This window comes from Somniosus microcephalus, chromosome 5 (genome assembly GCF_052327205.1).
Source record: "Somniosus microcephalus isolate GS21.2 chromosome 5, FLI_Smic_1.0, whole genome shotgun sequence".
NCBI classification, from domain to species: domain Eukaryota; kingdom Metazoa; phylum Chordata; class Chondrichthyes; order Squaliformes; family Somniosidae; genus Somniosus; species Somniosus microcephalus.
In genome coordinates, this window is record NC_140991.1 from 317,840,127 (window position 1) to 317,856,283 (window position 16,157).

At 46.0% G+C, this 16,157-nt stretch overlaps 1 protein-coding gene across 1 annotated transcript in view; it reads right to left on the reverse strand.

The window, feature by feature from the left end:
• Positions 1-6,110, reverse strand: part of sacm1lb (SAC1 like phosphatidylinositide phosphatase b) — an 86,805-nt gene extending 80,695 nt beyond the window's left edge. Inside the window, exons 1-2 of the mRNA XM_085989295.1 lie at positions 6,039-6,110; positions 1,611-1,738 (exon numbers count right to left, since the gene is read on the reverse strand). Coding sequence (XP_085845421.1) covers positions 1,611-1,738; positions 6,039-6,063 — 153 coding nt within the window. The 5' untranslated portion in view covers positions 6,064-6,110. The remainder of the gene's footprint in view (positions 1-1,610; positions 1,739-6,038) is intronic.
• Positions 6,111-16,157: the final 10,047 nt, after the last annotated feature.

Below are 16,157 nucleotides of genomic sequence, written 5' to 3' on the forward strand. Positions count from 1 at the left end.
ATTTGTGTGCATAAGAATCGGCTGAAGGACGGTACATTTGATCGGAGACTACCAAGTAAGGCAAAGCAACTTCCAGTTTGATCAAGAGAATAGTGTATAAATAAGAAGCTTTTGTGTTAAGTTTACAGAAAAAAAAGAAACCTTTTTGAGTGCATGCCTACTGCTGACGAAACTTCGCTTGTAAACTGCGTTATACTCTGAAGAAATTATACTCCGAATTTTAGATTGCTTTTATGTTAAAGTAGAAAAAATAAAGTGATTATAACCGTAAGACCGAATTCGTTACTACTCAAGTGAACAACAGTTGTTTAAAACACAAACTCCTTCCCCTTTGCTGCTCCAGGACCAACTTTTGTCAGCTTTGCTGGGTTCCCAGCTCTGGGAAACGGGCACTTAAATTTTGACAGCACTCGTAGTGCTTATAACGCATTTGTTGACAGTTTCCTAGTGCTGGGAAATGATGATAAAGGAGGCCTAGGAGTGGGGAGCGATGTTCCCTTTCATTTTCTTTCGGGGGCCTTTAACGGGCTGCGCGGCCCATTCAAATTCTCGCGCCTGCGCGGCCGGACAGCTTCACGGGAACATTGGAGGGGAGTGGCCGGCAATGTTCCTGTTTAGGTGCACGGCCACACAGCTGTCTGAAGCTCCCGCGCAGGCTGACTGCTCAATGGAAAAACCGCACATGCGCGGAAGTTTGAATGGGCCACGCACCCCAGAAAAAATTCTGAGTGAGCCTTGGCGCCTGGTGAGGCACCAGAGTGGAGCAGTAGCAACACCAGGAGTTGGAGGGTGTGCAAGTCAGAGGCCAAATGGCCAAGGCCTGCAATGTTGGAAGAGGGAGGGGTTGCGCTTTGTGGAGCAGAAGGAGGGTTAGGAGAGGTGAGGATTAGCAACAAAGTAGTATACTTAACAGAGAGGGTGGATAAACAGCACTATGGCAAAGGGGAGACTCTGGAAAAGGAAATAAAGTAGGTGGGGTTGTTGAATGCTATCGTTGCACCACCTAACTTCCGATGAGCACAAGATTCATGAACAACAACTTGCATTTATATAGCATCTTTAATGTAGTAAAACGTCCCAAGGCGCTTCACAGGAGTGATTATCAAACAAAATTTGACACCGAGCCACTTAAGCAGAAATTAGAGCAGATGCTTGGTCAAAGAGGTCGGTGTTAAGGAGCGTCTTATAGGAGAGAGAGGCAGAGAGGCGGAGAGGTTTAGGGAGGGAATTCCAGAGCTTAGGGCCCAGGCAGCTGAAGGCACGGCCACCAATGGTGGAGCAATTGAAGTTGGGGATGCTCAAGAGGCCAGAATTGGGGGAGCACAGAGAACTCGGAGGGTTGTGGGGCGGGAGGAGGTAAAGGAAAGTATATGCGGAGTGTGCAGATCTTACCCTACAGTTTCTATATTACAGAGAGTTTGCTGGCATTACCCATCTGTGACAGGCGTTAGAAAATCATGACAAAGTGAGACAGACAGGAAATGTGCATATTTCGATAAAATGAGAATGGAGCACACACTGCATGTGTTAAAAGTCAATAAAGAGAATTAAGCCTGAAAGCCGGCTGTTTCTGTAAATATTTCAAACATAGAATTTATTGCAGTCGTTACCTGCATCTCAGTTAGATGCAGCACCGTCTTCTTGTAGGAAATGATGTTGAATTCCGTTGCTTTCCAAACTGCATGATTGAACAAGTCTCCCATCTTCTGCTTTTTGGTAATGACTATGAGGTACATGCCTGCAGCGACAGCGGAAAAAGAAAGGATTTAATCAAACTACACCGCACGGAGCCCAACAGAACTGAACTAGCCTTGGGATTCCAGCGCCATTAGCCGTGACGACCCTACAAACCCAGGCTCCTTCTTTCAATTCTGCACCCGGGTGGTTTCTGTTTTTGGACCCCACACACAATATTCGTCGTGTGTTAGTGTGGTTTATGTCAGCACTTAATCGCGCCAGAGCACTTCCTCAATTTAGTTTTCTTCAAACTTTTTATGGGCATTAGGTAAACTTTGTCTCATTAGTGCCTCATACTGTCACATAATTGCAGGATGGAATTATCCGTAACTCTTACATCGAGTTGTTGCTTTGTTCACTGCTAACTCGCGTCCTTTCCCAAAGAAGAGATTTACTGGAATGGTTCCGGGGATGAGGATTATGTGGATAGACTGGAGAAGCTGGGGTTGTTCTCCTTGGAGCAGAGAAGGCGAAGAGGAGATTTGCTAGAGGTGTTTAAAATCACGAAGGGTTTAGACAGAGTAAATAAAGAGAAACTGTTCCCGTTGGCGGAAGGGTCGATAACCAGAGGACACAGATTTAAGGTGATTGGCAAAAGAACCAGAGGTGACGTGAGGAAAAATCTTTTTACGCAGCGAGTGGTTAGGATTTGGAATGCGCTGCCTGATCGGGCGGTGGAGACAGATTCAATAGGAGCCTTCAAAAGGGAATTGGATAAATACTCGAAGGAGAAAAAATTGCAGGGATGTGGGGAAAGAGCGGGGGAGTGGGACTGACTGGATTGCTCTTCGAAAGAGCCGGCGCAGACTCGATGGGCCGAATGGCCTCCTTCTGTGCTGGACTATTCTATGATTTTCCTCATAATGCCTTTCAATCTCCTCTTTCAGTCCGGGTTTCTGAAAAGCAGCAACATCTAAGATGCAGTTAGAAATACAACTGAAATATGCTGCAGTCCCACTGTGCAGAAAACCTCACTTTATTTATAGTCAGCAAAAATAAATTGGAGAAAACAGCCCAGTTAACACACTTGTACTGGTAGATGCGGCACCGCTTCCTGCTACTGTCGGTTTGGCAGGCAGCTAACACCAGTTCTGTGACAGAGATGGAAAATGTCAAGTGACAGAGTTTTGAATGTAATTTAATCCACTGGCAAAATGATCAACATTTGAAAGCAGAAAATTGTTAACTAAGGTTCTGTGATTTTAGAAGTTAACTTGCTAAAACCTTCACAAGCAGAATTTTTGGGGGGCTACCAAGTTGAATTTGGTGGCACTTTTTTTTTTTAAGGGGGGGGAGGGAGGGGGAGAAAAGTGACAGGTTACCTTGGCAACATAAACTGGATTACTGAATTTTGGAAACGAGAAAAGTTGCCAAATACCTTTCAATGACAGCAGTGTTGCTTTAGTTCCCAAGTAACCACGAGCCGCAGTCTTGCACAAAATGCTCTTTGTGCATTTTCAAAATATAAATGTTTACCACACATTCACAAACAGTATTTTATGGAAACTATTACTGATTACGTGGCAGAGAATTACACAGGCCCGGATTTTCCGGGGCCTATGGCCACATACGCGGCCGTAAGTGCCTCGCAAGTTCCGGGGTAACGCGCACGCGCTGTGCCTACGTTAAAACCCGGAACTTGCGATCTGTCAAGAATCGATCCCCCGCATCCCCGGGAAATGGACATTCACTGGCAGAGAGTCAGGCTATTTGCCCAGCGAGTGCCCGTGAAACTCTTACGCCTGGTACAAGCAGGCGCAGGGCGTTCTTTTACCAGCGTACGGGTGAAAATAATTTTTTTTTAAATCATTTTAATATTCAAAAACCTGTAAAATAAGTTTGTTATATTTTTGGTTCCTTGAAAAAGGTTTAAAGTTATTTTTCAAAAAATAACATTTTTGTTTCAAATGTTTAATTAAATTGTATTTTAATTCATTTTAAACATGTAATGATTTGTTTTATATTAGTGCTGTAAAAATGTGTTTTTGGGTGATTCCTATGAAGCTTATGGGGATTCCGTACATAAATGGAATCTCCATGAGCATAATGGAAATCCCCTTTCTGATTGGTCGGGCCGGCCCACATGATCCGTGGGACGCTTGCGAACCGCACGCGGGATACGTGGGCCTTTACGTATGCGTGCGCGCAGAGGCCCAGGAGCACGAGTCTCCAGGGATCTAGGACCATCAGGTAGGTGGGTACTTTTATTGCGGTTCGGAGGCATTCGCCAGCGAGAAGCCTCCGATCACAAATTCAGGCCCATTGAATTTTACAACACAGGAACAGGCCATTCGGCCCAACTGGTCAGTGCCGGTGTTTATGCTCCACACGAGCCTCCTCCCACACTTTTCATCTCACTCCATCAACATACCCTTCTATTCCTTTCTCCCTCATGTGTTTATCCAGCTTACTTTTAAATGCATCAATTATTATTAAAATGGCACATGGGAACACCACCACCTCCAAGTTCCCCTCCAAGTCACACACCATCCTGACTGGGAAATATATCGGCCGTTACTTCATCGTCGCTGGGTCAAAATCCTGGAACTCCCTCCCTAACAGCACTGTGGGAGCACCTTCACCACACGGACTGCAGCGGTTCAAGAAGGCGGCTCACCACCACCTTCTCAAGGGCAACTAGGGATGGGCAATAAATGCTGGCCTTGCCAGCAACGCCCACATCCCGTGAAGAAATAAAAAAAAAAATATACAGGAAACTCTCTTTTTACCGGCACCTAAATAACCGGAAATCTCTCTTAACCGGCAAAATTCAGGAGTAGGTTCAGGTAAGTTTTACTTCATATTAGTGGCCGTGTAACCGGGGTTCCTGGATCTGTGGCCGTGTAACCGGGGTTCCTGCACCTGTTGCCATGCAACAGGGACGCCTGGATCTGTGGCCGTGTAACCGGGGTTCCTGCACTTGTTGCCATGCAACAGGGATGCCTGGATCTGTGGCCGTGTAACCGGGGTTCCTGCACTTGTTGCCATGCAACAGGGATGCCTGGATCTGTGGCCGTGTAACCGGGGTTCCTGCACTTGTTGCCATGCAACAGGGATGCCTGGATCTGTGGCCGTGTAACCGGGGTTCCTGCACTTGTTGCCATGCAACAGGGACGCCTGGATCTGTGGCCGTGTACGGGGCTTTCGTACCTTAGTAAGTATACCTCTCTGTAATCCGGACTTTTTGATCAACCGGCACCACGCCGGTCCTGTCGGTGTCGGATAAAAAAGAGTTTTCTGTACCAAAATTATAACCAATACAACATTGATCTTTACAATCTATAAGTGGGAATGGAACAAGTTATTTTTGTCTGGGAAGTAAATCCTGTACAATGATTGTTTAAAAAAATCTCGCTTTAATTAGCCAGCAAAAATTAGTTAGAAATGCATTGCACTAATTGACAAGGATGCAGTATTTTACGATCCTGTCTCAGTTACAGAGAATATACAGCATAGAAACAGTGGCGCAATGAGTCTGTGCTGGTGTCTGTACTCCACAAGAGGTTAAAATCCAACCTAGCCAGCCAGTCTCATTTGGAGGTAACGTTTCAGTTAAACTGCGTGGCCGCACGGCAGTCTGGAGGTCCCATGAAGGCCGCTCACCTGCTTTTACACGGGCGAAACCACGCATGCACGTAAAATTTGAATGGGCCGCGCAGCCAATTAAAGGGGCCGCGCACAAAAAGTTATTACAGGGAACACTGTTTGGAGGTATTCATGATATCTCACCGCTACATACGTTGGCCAATGTTCCCTTTAAGCTGCGAGGCCGCACAGCGCTCTGGAGCTCCTGCACAACCAGCTCACTGGCTTTTAAATGGGAAAAACCACACGTGCGTTATTTTGAATGGGCCACGCAGCCCCTTAAAGGGGCCGGGCACCAAAATAAAGGGAACATTGATGCTGGCACTTTAATTTTCTGCCATAAAGGTTGAATCTCAGAGGAAAATCCAAACTAATTGATTATTTGAGTGCCCCGACAGCTCCACCTCTAGCTGGCGTCACAACCCACCCTACACCAGTTGCAGCCCAGCGCCGTCAAGAGACACAATTCAACTCACAGTTGTGGCAAAGTGCGCATACAATATTGAACCAAAGTGCAGCCCAATGCCTCGACTGCCAATGGTCAGGAATCTGGAGAAGCGTGAATGTGATATTTATAGCAGGGGAGATAGTTTGGGGCTCTACTGCAGCAAGAAGTGAAAGCAAAGCTAGGGGATTCTTGCATAAACTAAACTAATTAAAACATACACATACCTCTCACAGCTCTAAAAAGGTGCATGTTAATTCAGCCCACCCACCTGCCACCAGGCGAACTGTTCCCATGATTCCATAAACAGGTCTGGTCACTGCAGAGGGAGGGACATCTTTCTTAACTGAGAAAGGGGGAAAAAAGGAAAATGCATTAATATAATTTAGTTTTTACAAATTTGTTTAGGCATCAAAATATTTCATACATAGATCGGGAGAAAGTACAACAGACTGGTTGCATATGAAGAAATGTGCATTATTCAAGGACAGAGGAGCTAGAAACGGATGGGTGTTAAGGGAGCTAGTTTGGAGGGAAACAGTTATAATGTTAAAAGATTTGAACAGTGAGAAGTATACTGCATTTTTTTAAAAAGAGGGTGGCGAGGGTGAAGAATGTATTACTGGAGTTGGTGACTGAAGCAGAGACCAGGTCAACATTTAAGAATAGGTTAGATAGGAGGCTTAAGGAAAGGAGAATAAAGGAACATGGGAACAGAGTGGGAACATGGGATAAGGACCACTGCTCATAAACACCATGGACTGGCTGGCCAAACAGCCTGCTTCTGTGCTACAAAAGACTGGTTTGGAGGGGTGGGGAGGAAAGATAGAGACAGAGAGAGACAGAGAGAGAGAGAGCCTGAGCGAGCGCAAGAGCCAGAGAGAGCGCGCGAGACAGACAAGAGACAGACAGAGAGAGAGAGTGCGCGAGAGACAGACCCGAGACAGACCGAGAACGAAAGAGAGAGAGACTTACAAGCAATCAATAAGAACAAGAGGATTGTGGACATATATAAACAAGACTTTTTGTTTTAATTTTAAAAAGCAAGGCATCGATGACTTTTTTTAAACCAAAAAGAATGAGTTCCACAGGTGTGGCAGTGGGATATATAATGAGTGCAAAGTGATATTGTCTTTGGGTCGATGTTCTAAATTTCAGGCTCTGATCGTCAGTGGCTATAAATGGTACAGACCCCACCATGCTTGACCCATTCTAGGGAACACTACAGGGCGACACAATGCACTGAAATAGTCAGCCTTAACTACCTTTTTGTTTACTTTGGCCACTAAGCATTTGCCTATGCAGATACTAGCCAACTCTCATATTCACGGGTCTAAAATGCAAGGAGTAACACAGAAAATATGGTCATTTCCCGACATTTCAACACTGCCTACACTTCAATACTTCGCGGGCTGCAAAGCATGTTGGGGCGTCTAGCGGATGTGAAAGGTGCGACACAAATGCGAGTGTCAGCCGTGGTAGACGGCACCCTTGCCTCCGAGTCAGAAGGCTGTGGGTTCGAGCCCCACTCCAGAGACTTGAGCACAAGAATCAAGGCCGACACTCCCAGTGCAGTGCTGAGGGAGTGCTGCGCTGTCGGAGGTGCCGTCTTTCAGGTGAGACGTTAAACCGAGGCCCCGTCTGCTCTCTGAGGTGGATGTCGAAGATCCCATGGCACTATTTCGAAGAAGAGCAGGGGAGTTCTCCCCGGTGTCCTGGGGCCAATGTTTATCCCTCAATCAACATCACTAAAACAGATTATCTGGTCATTATCACATTGCTGTTTGTGGGAGCTTGCTGTGCGCAAATTGGCTGCCACGTCTCCTACATTACAACAGTGACTACACTTCAAAATGTACTTAATTGACTGTAAAGCGCTTTGGGATGTCCTGAGGTTGTGAAAGGCCCTGTAGAAATGCAAGTCTGTCTTTTTTTTCTTCCTAGATGTATGGATTGCTCTATATTTGTGATGTGTTGCCTTTGCTGAATGGTATGGCCAAGTATTTAGAAATTTGGATCTGTCTGGTTATAAAGTGAACCATGCTAAGGTGGTGGTCATGCCACTGGGTAAATGCCGCGCACACAGTGTGCTACTAAGCTATATGGACAGGGAGGATCCCAAGTTGCACTGTGTTGAATTAGTTGACGACAGCCAGCAGTTGATGCCACTGAAACTAGCATCAGCAACGCCAGACTGAGGAAGAGGAGGTGACTGTCCCTGAATCCTGCTCTTCACTGACGTCCAGTGCTCCTCTGCTGAATGTGAACGTATAGAGCCTTTGAGTGAATCACAGAAATATAGCATCATTGAAACTTACAGCACAGAAGGAGGCCATTCAGCCCATCCTATATGTGCCAGCCCAAAAAGAGCTCTCCAGCCTAATCCCACTTTCCAGCTCTTGGTCCATAGCCCTGTAGGTTACAGCACTTCAAGTGCATATCCAAGTACTTTTTAAATGTGATGAGGGTTTCTGCCTCTACCACCCTTTCAGGCAGTGAGTTCCAGACCCCCACCACCCTCTGGGTGAAAAAAGTTCTCCTCAACTCCCCTCTAATCCTTCGACCAATTACTTTAAATCTCTGCCCCCTGGTTATTGACCTCTCTGCTAAGGGAAATAGGTCCTTCCTATCCACTCTATCCAGGCCCCTCATAATTTTATACACCTCAATTAAATCTCCCCTCAGCCTCCTCTGTTCCAAAGAAAACAACCCCAGCCGATCCAATCTTTCCTCATAGCTAAAATTCTCCAGTCCCGGCAACATCCTCGTAAATCTCCTCTGCACCCTCTCTGGTACAATCACATCTTTCCAGTAAAGTTGAGACACAGAGATATGTACAGATAGAAAGAACAAAATAGGTCAACCTATATTGTGCAGTGTCCTCAGTCAAACTGATGGACATGCTGTCAATTGGAGAAAAGTCTCCAGGGTTACCCACAGAATCAAACATCGGAGACACTAATTAGCAGCTAGGCAAAACTCAACTGCAGTCAAATTAATTTCTCCCAGGGAATCCTCTCTGGAGAAGAAAATCTGCAATGTAATTTACCAAGAAAACCCTACCAGACTGCGACGTAAGCAGCAGTAGTGCTTTAATATAAATATAAAAATAACGGCCAGAAACAGGTGTGATCTTGCCTTAAGACAAGGATATACTTGCCTTGGAGGTGGTGCAACGAAGGTTCACTCGATTGATCCCTGGGAGGAGAGGGTTGTCCTATGAGGAGAGATTGAGTAGATTGGGCCGATACTCTCTGGAGTTTAGAAGAGTGCTCGACAGGGTAGATGCTGAGAGGTTGTTTCCCCCTGGCTGGAGAGTCTAGAACCAGGGGGCACAGTCTCAGGATAAGGGGCCGGCTATTTAAGGCTGAGATGAGGAGGAATTTCTTCACTCGGAGGGTTGTGAATCTTTGGAATTCTCTGCCCCAGATGTGGATGCTGAGTCGTTGAGTATATTCAAGGCTGAGATTGATAGATTTTTGGACTCTGGGGGAATCGAGGGATATGGGGATCGGGCGGGAAAGTGGAGTTGAGGTCGAAGATCAGCCATGATCTTATTGAATGGCGGAGCAGGCTCGAGGGGCCGAGTGGTCTACTCCTGCTCCTAATTCTTATATTATTATGAGTTCTCTGACGTTCAGTGTGGAAAAGCTGTCGGCAGCAGCAGGTGCAGCAGAGGCCTTTGGACTATTAGCAGCAGGCACAACACTTAGATCACTGGAGTGGGGAAGAGGAGTGGGGGGGGGAGAGGAGTGGGGGGGGAGGAGTGGGGGGGGAGGAGTGGGGGGGGAGGAGTGGGGGGGGAGGAGTGGGGGGGGGTGAGGAGTGGGGGGGGGTGAGGAGTGGGGGGGGGTGAATACACAAGCTGAAGATGGGCTGCTGAATTTTTAGTGTTTTTAGTGTTTAAAGTGGGGGAAAAAAAGGTTCATTTCAAGTTTAAAAAGGTTTTAAAGTTAAATTTAGTTCTAGTTAAGTTAGTTTAGTTTGTTTAGTTAAGTTTAAGTTTAGTTTAGTCTAGATTAAGTAAGGAAGGAAAAGAGCACCAAAGAGACCACCAAAGGAAAAAAAACCCAGAGGAAATTAGAAAAAAAAAGCCAAAGAAAAAAAAGAAATAAGGGGAAAAAAAAATATATACAAACCAAAGAACAGCGGCCGCACGGGGCCACAGCAGCAGCAGAAGCGAGGTGACTCGGCCGCATCGGGAACCGAGGCGCGAAGGCTGCACGGAGACGCAGCGGCAGCCGGAGCGAGGAGACTCGGGGAGGCCGCTTCGGGAAACGAGGCGAATCGGGGAGGCCGCACGGAGACGCAGCGGCAGCTGGAACGAGGTGACTCGGGGAGCCCGAGCGGCGAACGAGACACGGCCCGATCGGCGGCCGCAGTCCAGCACCCGAGCGACGACCGCAGTCCAGCACCCGAGCGACGGCCGCAGTCCAGCACCCGAGCGACGACCGCAGTCCAGCACCCGAACGGCGAACGAGGCACAGCCCGAGCGGCGGCTGGGCTAGAAAGCCCGGGAAAGGCCCGAGGAGCCAGGCCCAGAGACCTCTGAGGAGAAGGGGATCAACCAGAAGGCTTCCAGAAGCAAACCAAGACTGTGAGTACAGGGCCCAGGGAGGGAGACTGAAGCCAGGGAAAGGCCCGAGGAGCCAGGCCGAGACAGAGGCACAGAGACCTCTGAGGGGGAGGGGAACAGCCCGAAGGCACCGGGAAACAGCGGCTCACAGACCCAGACCTGAGAAGGGTGAACCCAGAAGCCGAGGCCCAGGGACCACGGGGTCGGAGAGGGGGACCGGGAAAGTTCGCGAACAGGGAGAGGGAAACACCAAACCCGGGGCCCCAGAAAAGCTTATTCTAAGATCAACAATACTTTACCAAAAATGAGCGAATCAGAAGATCCACAACAGCCCCGCTTCCAGATTCCCCCCAACACCGCAAAAAAAGCTATAAAAGCGATCAAGCATGAGCAGATGAGAGAAAAACCAGAAACACTTTTTGCTGACTGTTACAACAATGGGACAAAAAGTAACCTCATTTTCTACTCAGATCAGCCAGTGGCTTGGATCACAGCAATAAAATCACACTATACCAATGTTAAGCTAGAAAATACCGCAAATGGGTCCATAATGAAAATTAACACACCAGGAGACAGTTCAACTACGACGGTCAACGCGTACAATACCGGAACAATATTAGTGCAAGGCAACCTCGACAAATTTGCAACGGCCTTCAGGACACTGAAAAAATTAACTAAGGGGGGAAGGAACAGCCCCAGAGTGGCCCGCACTCCCCCCAACATTGACAACTTACCAGGAGAAAATCTGCCTGGTCAGGAGGTGAACGAGCCACACAGTTCAAACCAGACACTAACCCCGGGGAACCACAGCCACACGATACAACTGACAAACCCCAGCATAACTACCAGGGAGGAAGCCACACATAGTCCCCCTACCATTCCCAGCTCACCAAGAGAAGAGCAGCATAGCCAGGAAGTGAGTGAGCCCTCCAGGGCCGACCAGCCTAGCCAGGAAGTGAGTGAGCCTTCCAGGGCTGACCAGACACATACCCCGGGATCACACAGCCAGATACGACCAAAAGATAAATTTAATCAATTAGAGATAGAGGTGGTTAAACTTAGAGAGGACTTCCTCAAAATGAATGACTATCAAAATCAGGAGAGGGAGAGACACAAGAGAGAGCTGAAGCTACTTGAGAACCAGGTGAATCTACTTAGGAATCAGGTGAAAGAGCTGCAGGAAAAAGAAGAGAGCCATAGAGGAGAGATAACACCATTAGACCAGCAACCAGAGGCTAGAGATAAGACAAGACAGAGCCGGACGGAACGGCTGCACTCCCACACGGAACAAAAGCAACAGACACACAATACAAGGGGTGCCACACAGACCGACCAGCATACTGATTCGCAATCTTCCCCCACCACCGTGGAACCACAAGCGGGCCGCTCACAAGAGGTACGCACACACCAGACACCCCAGCCCAGCACACACACTAGGAGTTCAAGCGAAAGCCACCAGACAGTAAACACAAACAAGGCTGACGTTGTAATACTCATAGACTCAAATGGGAAATTTCTATGGGAGAAAAAGCTATTCCCTAGAAGTAAAGTAGAAAAGATCTGGTGCCCAACAACAAACAGAGCCATGGGATGGCTGACCAAAGCCAGATTAGGCTCCCCCCAACACATAATAATACACACGGGCACAAATGACCTAAAGACCCAACAGAAAGAAGTAGCAACATCGCTCAGAGCAATGATTAGGAAAGCAAGCAGTACATTTCCAAACACTAGAATCACTGTTTCCACAATATTGCCGAGAACAGACTTCAACAACAACACAATTCATGAGATAAATGCCAGCATAGCAAGAGACTGCGAATCAAACCACAACGTACACCTGGCCCAACACCCCACCCTCGATGAGGAATGTCTTTATGACCACGTCCACATCCAAAGGCAAAGAATATCGATCTTTGCTAAAGCCCTGAAGGACGTCGCTTTTAACCGGGTCCATACCCAGACTCCAAGAGGACCCCCCCCCGACCACCAGAGATCAGCGGGGTACATATCAGGAACACTACAAGGACCACCAACACACCAACCGAGACCAGAGAGGATCCCCATGCAAAACAACAATATCAGACCTGCACCACTCCTGTCCCACAGGGGAATAGGACTGCTCCCAGCCAGACAGAGGGAGAGATGCACAGGACGTACGCAATACCTCAGACAGAAACAATCCATTAAGAGACAATAAGCAGATGTGCAGCAGCATCTACTTCCGCCTTATGGATCAAGGACTAATTAATAGAAAGAACTGTAACCAAATTGTATTAACTTTTGTAGACAACTGATGTGATCTTTTTTTTCCCACACTTAGACACGACAAACACGTACCACTCTTTAACCTATCATAGTAAAAGATCAAACTTAACATGAAATCCTTATATATTTCGACCTGGAATATCCAAGGTCTACGCTCTTCACTGCGAGAAGTGAAAAGTAGGACCCCAGAGTTCATAGATGAAACTAAAGACCTAGATATTATCATTTTACAGGAAACTTGGTATAAAGGAAAAGGACACACTGGCTGTCCCCAAGGGTACACTGAGCTGGTGGTCCCCTCCAATAAATTACCAAGTGTAACCCAAGGCAGAGACTCCGGAGGCATACTGATCTGGTTTAAAACAGAACTTAAGAATTACATCAAATTTATAAAAAAGGGCGAAAACCATATGTGGCTCAAACTTGAGAGGGAGATTATCTCAAACACCCAAGATGTTTACATTTGCGCACTTTATATCCCTCCAATCGATTCCCCGTACTTTAAAGAGGACACCTTCTCCAACATGGAGGGGGAAATTATCCAATACCAGGCCCAGGGGAACGTGTTGATCTGTGGGGACCTCAATTCAAGAACGGGCGAAGAACCAGACTTCACCAATAATCAGGGAAACAATTACATTTTCGGGAATAACCACTTTGACATCCCTTCCCTTCCATACAGGCATAACTGCGACAAGCAGTCAAATACCAACGGAAAACAGCTACTACAGCTCTGTCGAAACCTGGGTCTGTACATTGTCAATGGTAGGTTCATAGGAGACCTCCTAGGAAGATCGACCTATTGCTCACCTCTTGGCTGCAGCGCAGTAGACTATATGATTACAGACTTAGACCCATCCTCTTTCAGAGCATTCACAGTCAAACCACAAACAACACTGTCAGATCACAATCAAATTACTATGTTCCTCAAAAAGACAGAAACAAACAACATAGAAACACAACCCAGTAAACTGTACAACACCAAAAAATCGTACAGATGGGCCAAAAACGACACGGAAAAATACCAGAAAACAATTAGCAATGCATCAACTCAAGCTCTCTTAGACACCTTTCTGGATAACATATACACTCACAATAAAGAAGACGTAAACCGGGCAGTTAGTAAACTAAACAATATTTTTGATAATTTGGCAACAAATGCAAACTTGAAAGCTCGCAAGAACAAACCCAAAACAAAAAACTATGAAAAATGGTTTGACCGAGATTGCCATAACATGAGGAAAAAACTTAGAAAAATATCAAACCAAAAACACAGACATCCAGAAAACGAGGAACTACGCCTTACTTATTGTCAGACACTAACACAATACAGAAACACACTCAGAACCAAAAAAGAGCAATATATTAAGAATACACTCAGCTCCATGGAGGAATCCATTGATTCCAATTGTTTCTGGGAAAACTTGAAAACACTACACAAAAAACAACACGACGATTTGGCCATTCAAAATGGGGACACATGGGTAAACCACTTTGAAAAATTATACCAGAAAAACACACTAAGACCAGAGCAACACCAAATATGCAAAAAACTGGAAAAGCTAGAAATGGCCATAAAAGATAACCAAAACCCGCTGGACGCCATAATAACAGAAAAAGAACTTCTTGAAAAACTCAAGGACCTGCGACCAGGAAAAGCCTGCAGGACAGACGGCATACTAAACGAGATGATTAAACACACAGATGACAAAATGAAACTGGCTATCCTAAAACTCTTCAACTTGGTTCTGAGTGTCGGTTATTTCCCTGATATCTGGAACAAAGGACTCATAACGCCCATATACAAAAGTGGGGACAAAATCGACCCAAACAACTATCGAGGCATCTGTGTAAACAGTAACCTGGGGAAGGTATTCTGTAGCATCATAAACAAAAGACTTATAAACTTCCTTGAGGAGCACAATGTCTTGAGTAAAAGCCAAATTGGATTCCTGCCAAACTATAGAACATCCGATCATATCTTCACCCTACAGACCCTAATTGACAAACACGTTCACCATAACAAAAGCAAAATCTACGCATGCTTTGTAGATTTCCAGAAGGCTTTCGACTCCATCTGGCATGACGGTTTATTCCTGAAACTTATCGAAAGTGGGGTAGGAGGGAAAACATATGATGTAATTAAATCAATGTATACAAACAACAAATGTGCAGTTAAAATTGGAGACAAACAAACAAAATACTTCCCACAGGGGCGGGGGGTGACGCAGGGCTCGCCAATCTCACCGACACTCTTTAATATTTACATAAATGGATTGGCAAAACTACTTGAACAATCTACAGCACCCGGCCTCACCCTATATGAATCCAAGGTTAAATTCCTCCTCTATGCAGACGACCTGGTTCTGCTGTCACCTACTAAAGAGGGGCTACAGCAAAACCTGGACCTGCTGGAGTCGTACTGCCAGACTTGGGCCCTGACAATAAATCCCCAAAAAACCAAAGTCCTTGTGTTCCAGCAAAGATCCAAACATCAGGGACCCAAAATAAATTTCACAGTAGGAACAACCAAAATTGAACAAACCACTAACTACACATACTTGGGCTTAAAAATCAGTTCTACGGGAAACTTCAAACTGGCTGTGAATGAACTGAAAGAGAAAGCAAGAAGGGCTTTCTATGCCATCAAAAAATCAATCCAAATAGAAATCCCAATTAGCATTTGGCTCAAAATTTTCAAATCAGTAATTGAACCAATTGCACTCTATGGCAGTGAAGTATGGGGACCGCTAACTCAACAAGAATTTGCAAAATGGGACAAACACCCAATTGAGATCCTACATGCAGAATTCTGTAAAAGTATCCTCCGGACTCAAAGGAAAACAGTAAACAATGCATGCAGGGCGGAACTAGGCCAATATCCATTAATAATCACTATCCAAAAAAGAGCCACCAAATTTTGGAATCACCTACAAATGAGCAATCCCCAATGCTATCACTACGACGCCCTGAAATGCCAAGAGCTGACCATAAAGAAGAATACCCTCAGTCAACTAGTCCTGGGACTCAGTGAAGTAACTACTAACAATACTAACAATAACCAGCCCCAGGACAGTGACAGGGTAACACAAAGAATTCGACCCAACACAATCGTCGCTAAGCAAAAGGAAAAATATCTGACATATTGGGCAGAAACAACAAAAACCCAAAGCAAACTCAATTGCTACTTGGCCCTAAACAGACAATACAACATAGCTGATTACCTGACCATGGTAAAGGATAACAAACTGAGAAGAACCTTGACAAGGTACAGACTTAGCGAACATAGCCTAGCGATCGAAAAAGGCAGACACAGGCAGACCAGGCTGCCAAGAGAGGACAGGATATGCTCTCACTGCAGTCAGGGAGTGGTGGAGACAGAGATGCACTTCCTCACAGCTTGTGGAAAATATCAGGGCATCAGGGAGAATTTCTACCAAAAATTCTCACAAATATGCCCTGATTTCAGAAATCTGAATGACAACCAAAAACTCCCATTCCTACTGGGAGAGGAGAGAAACTGTATAACACTGGCGGCACACTATG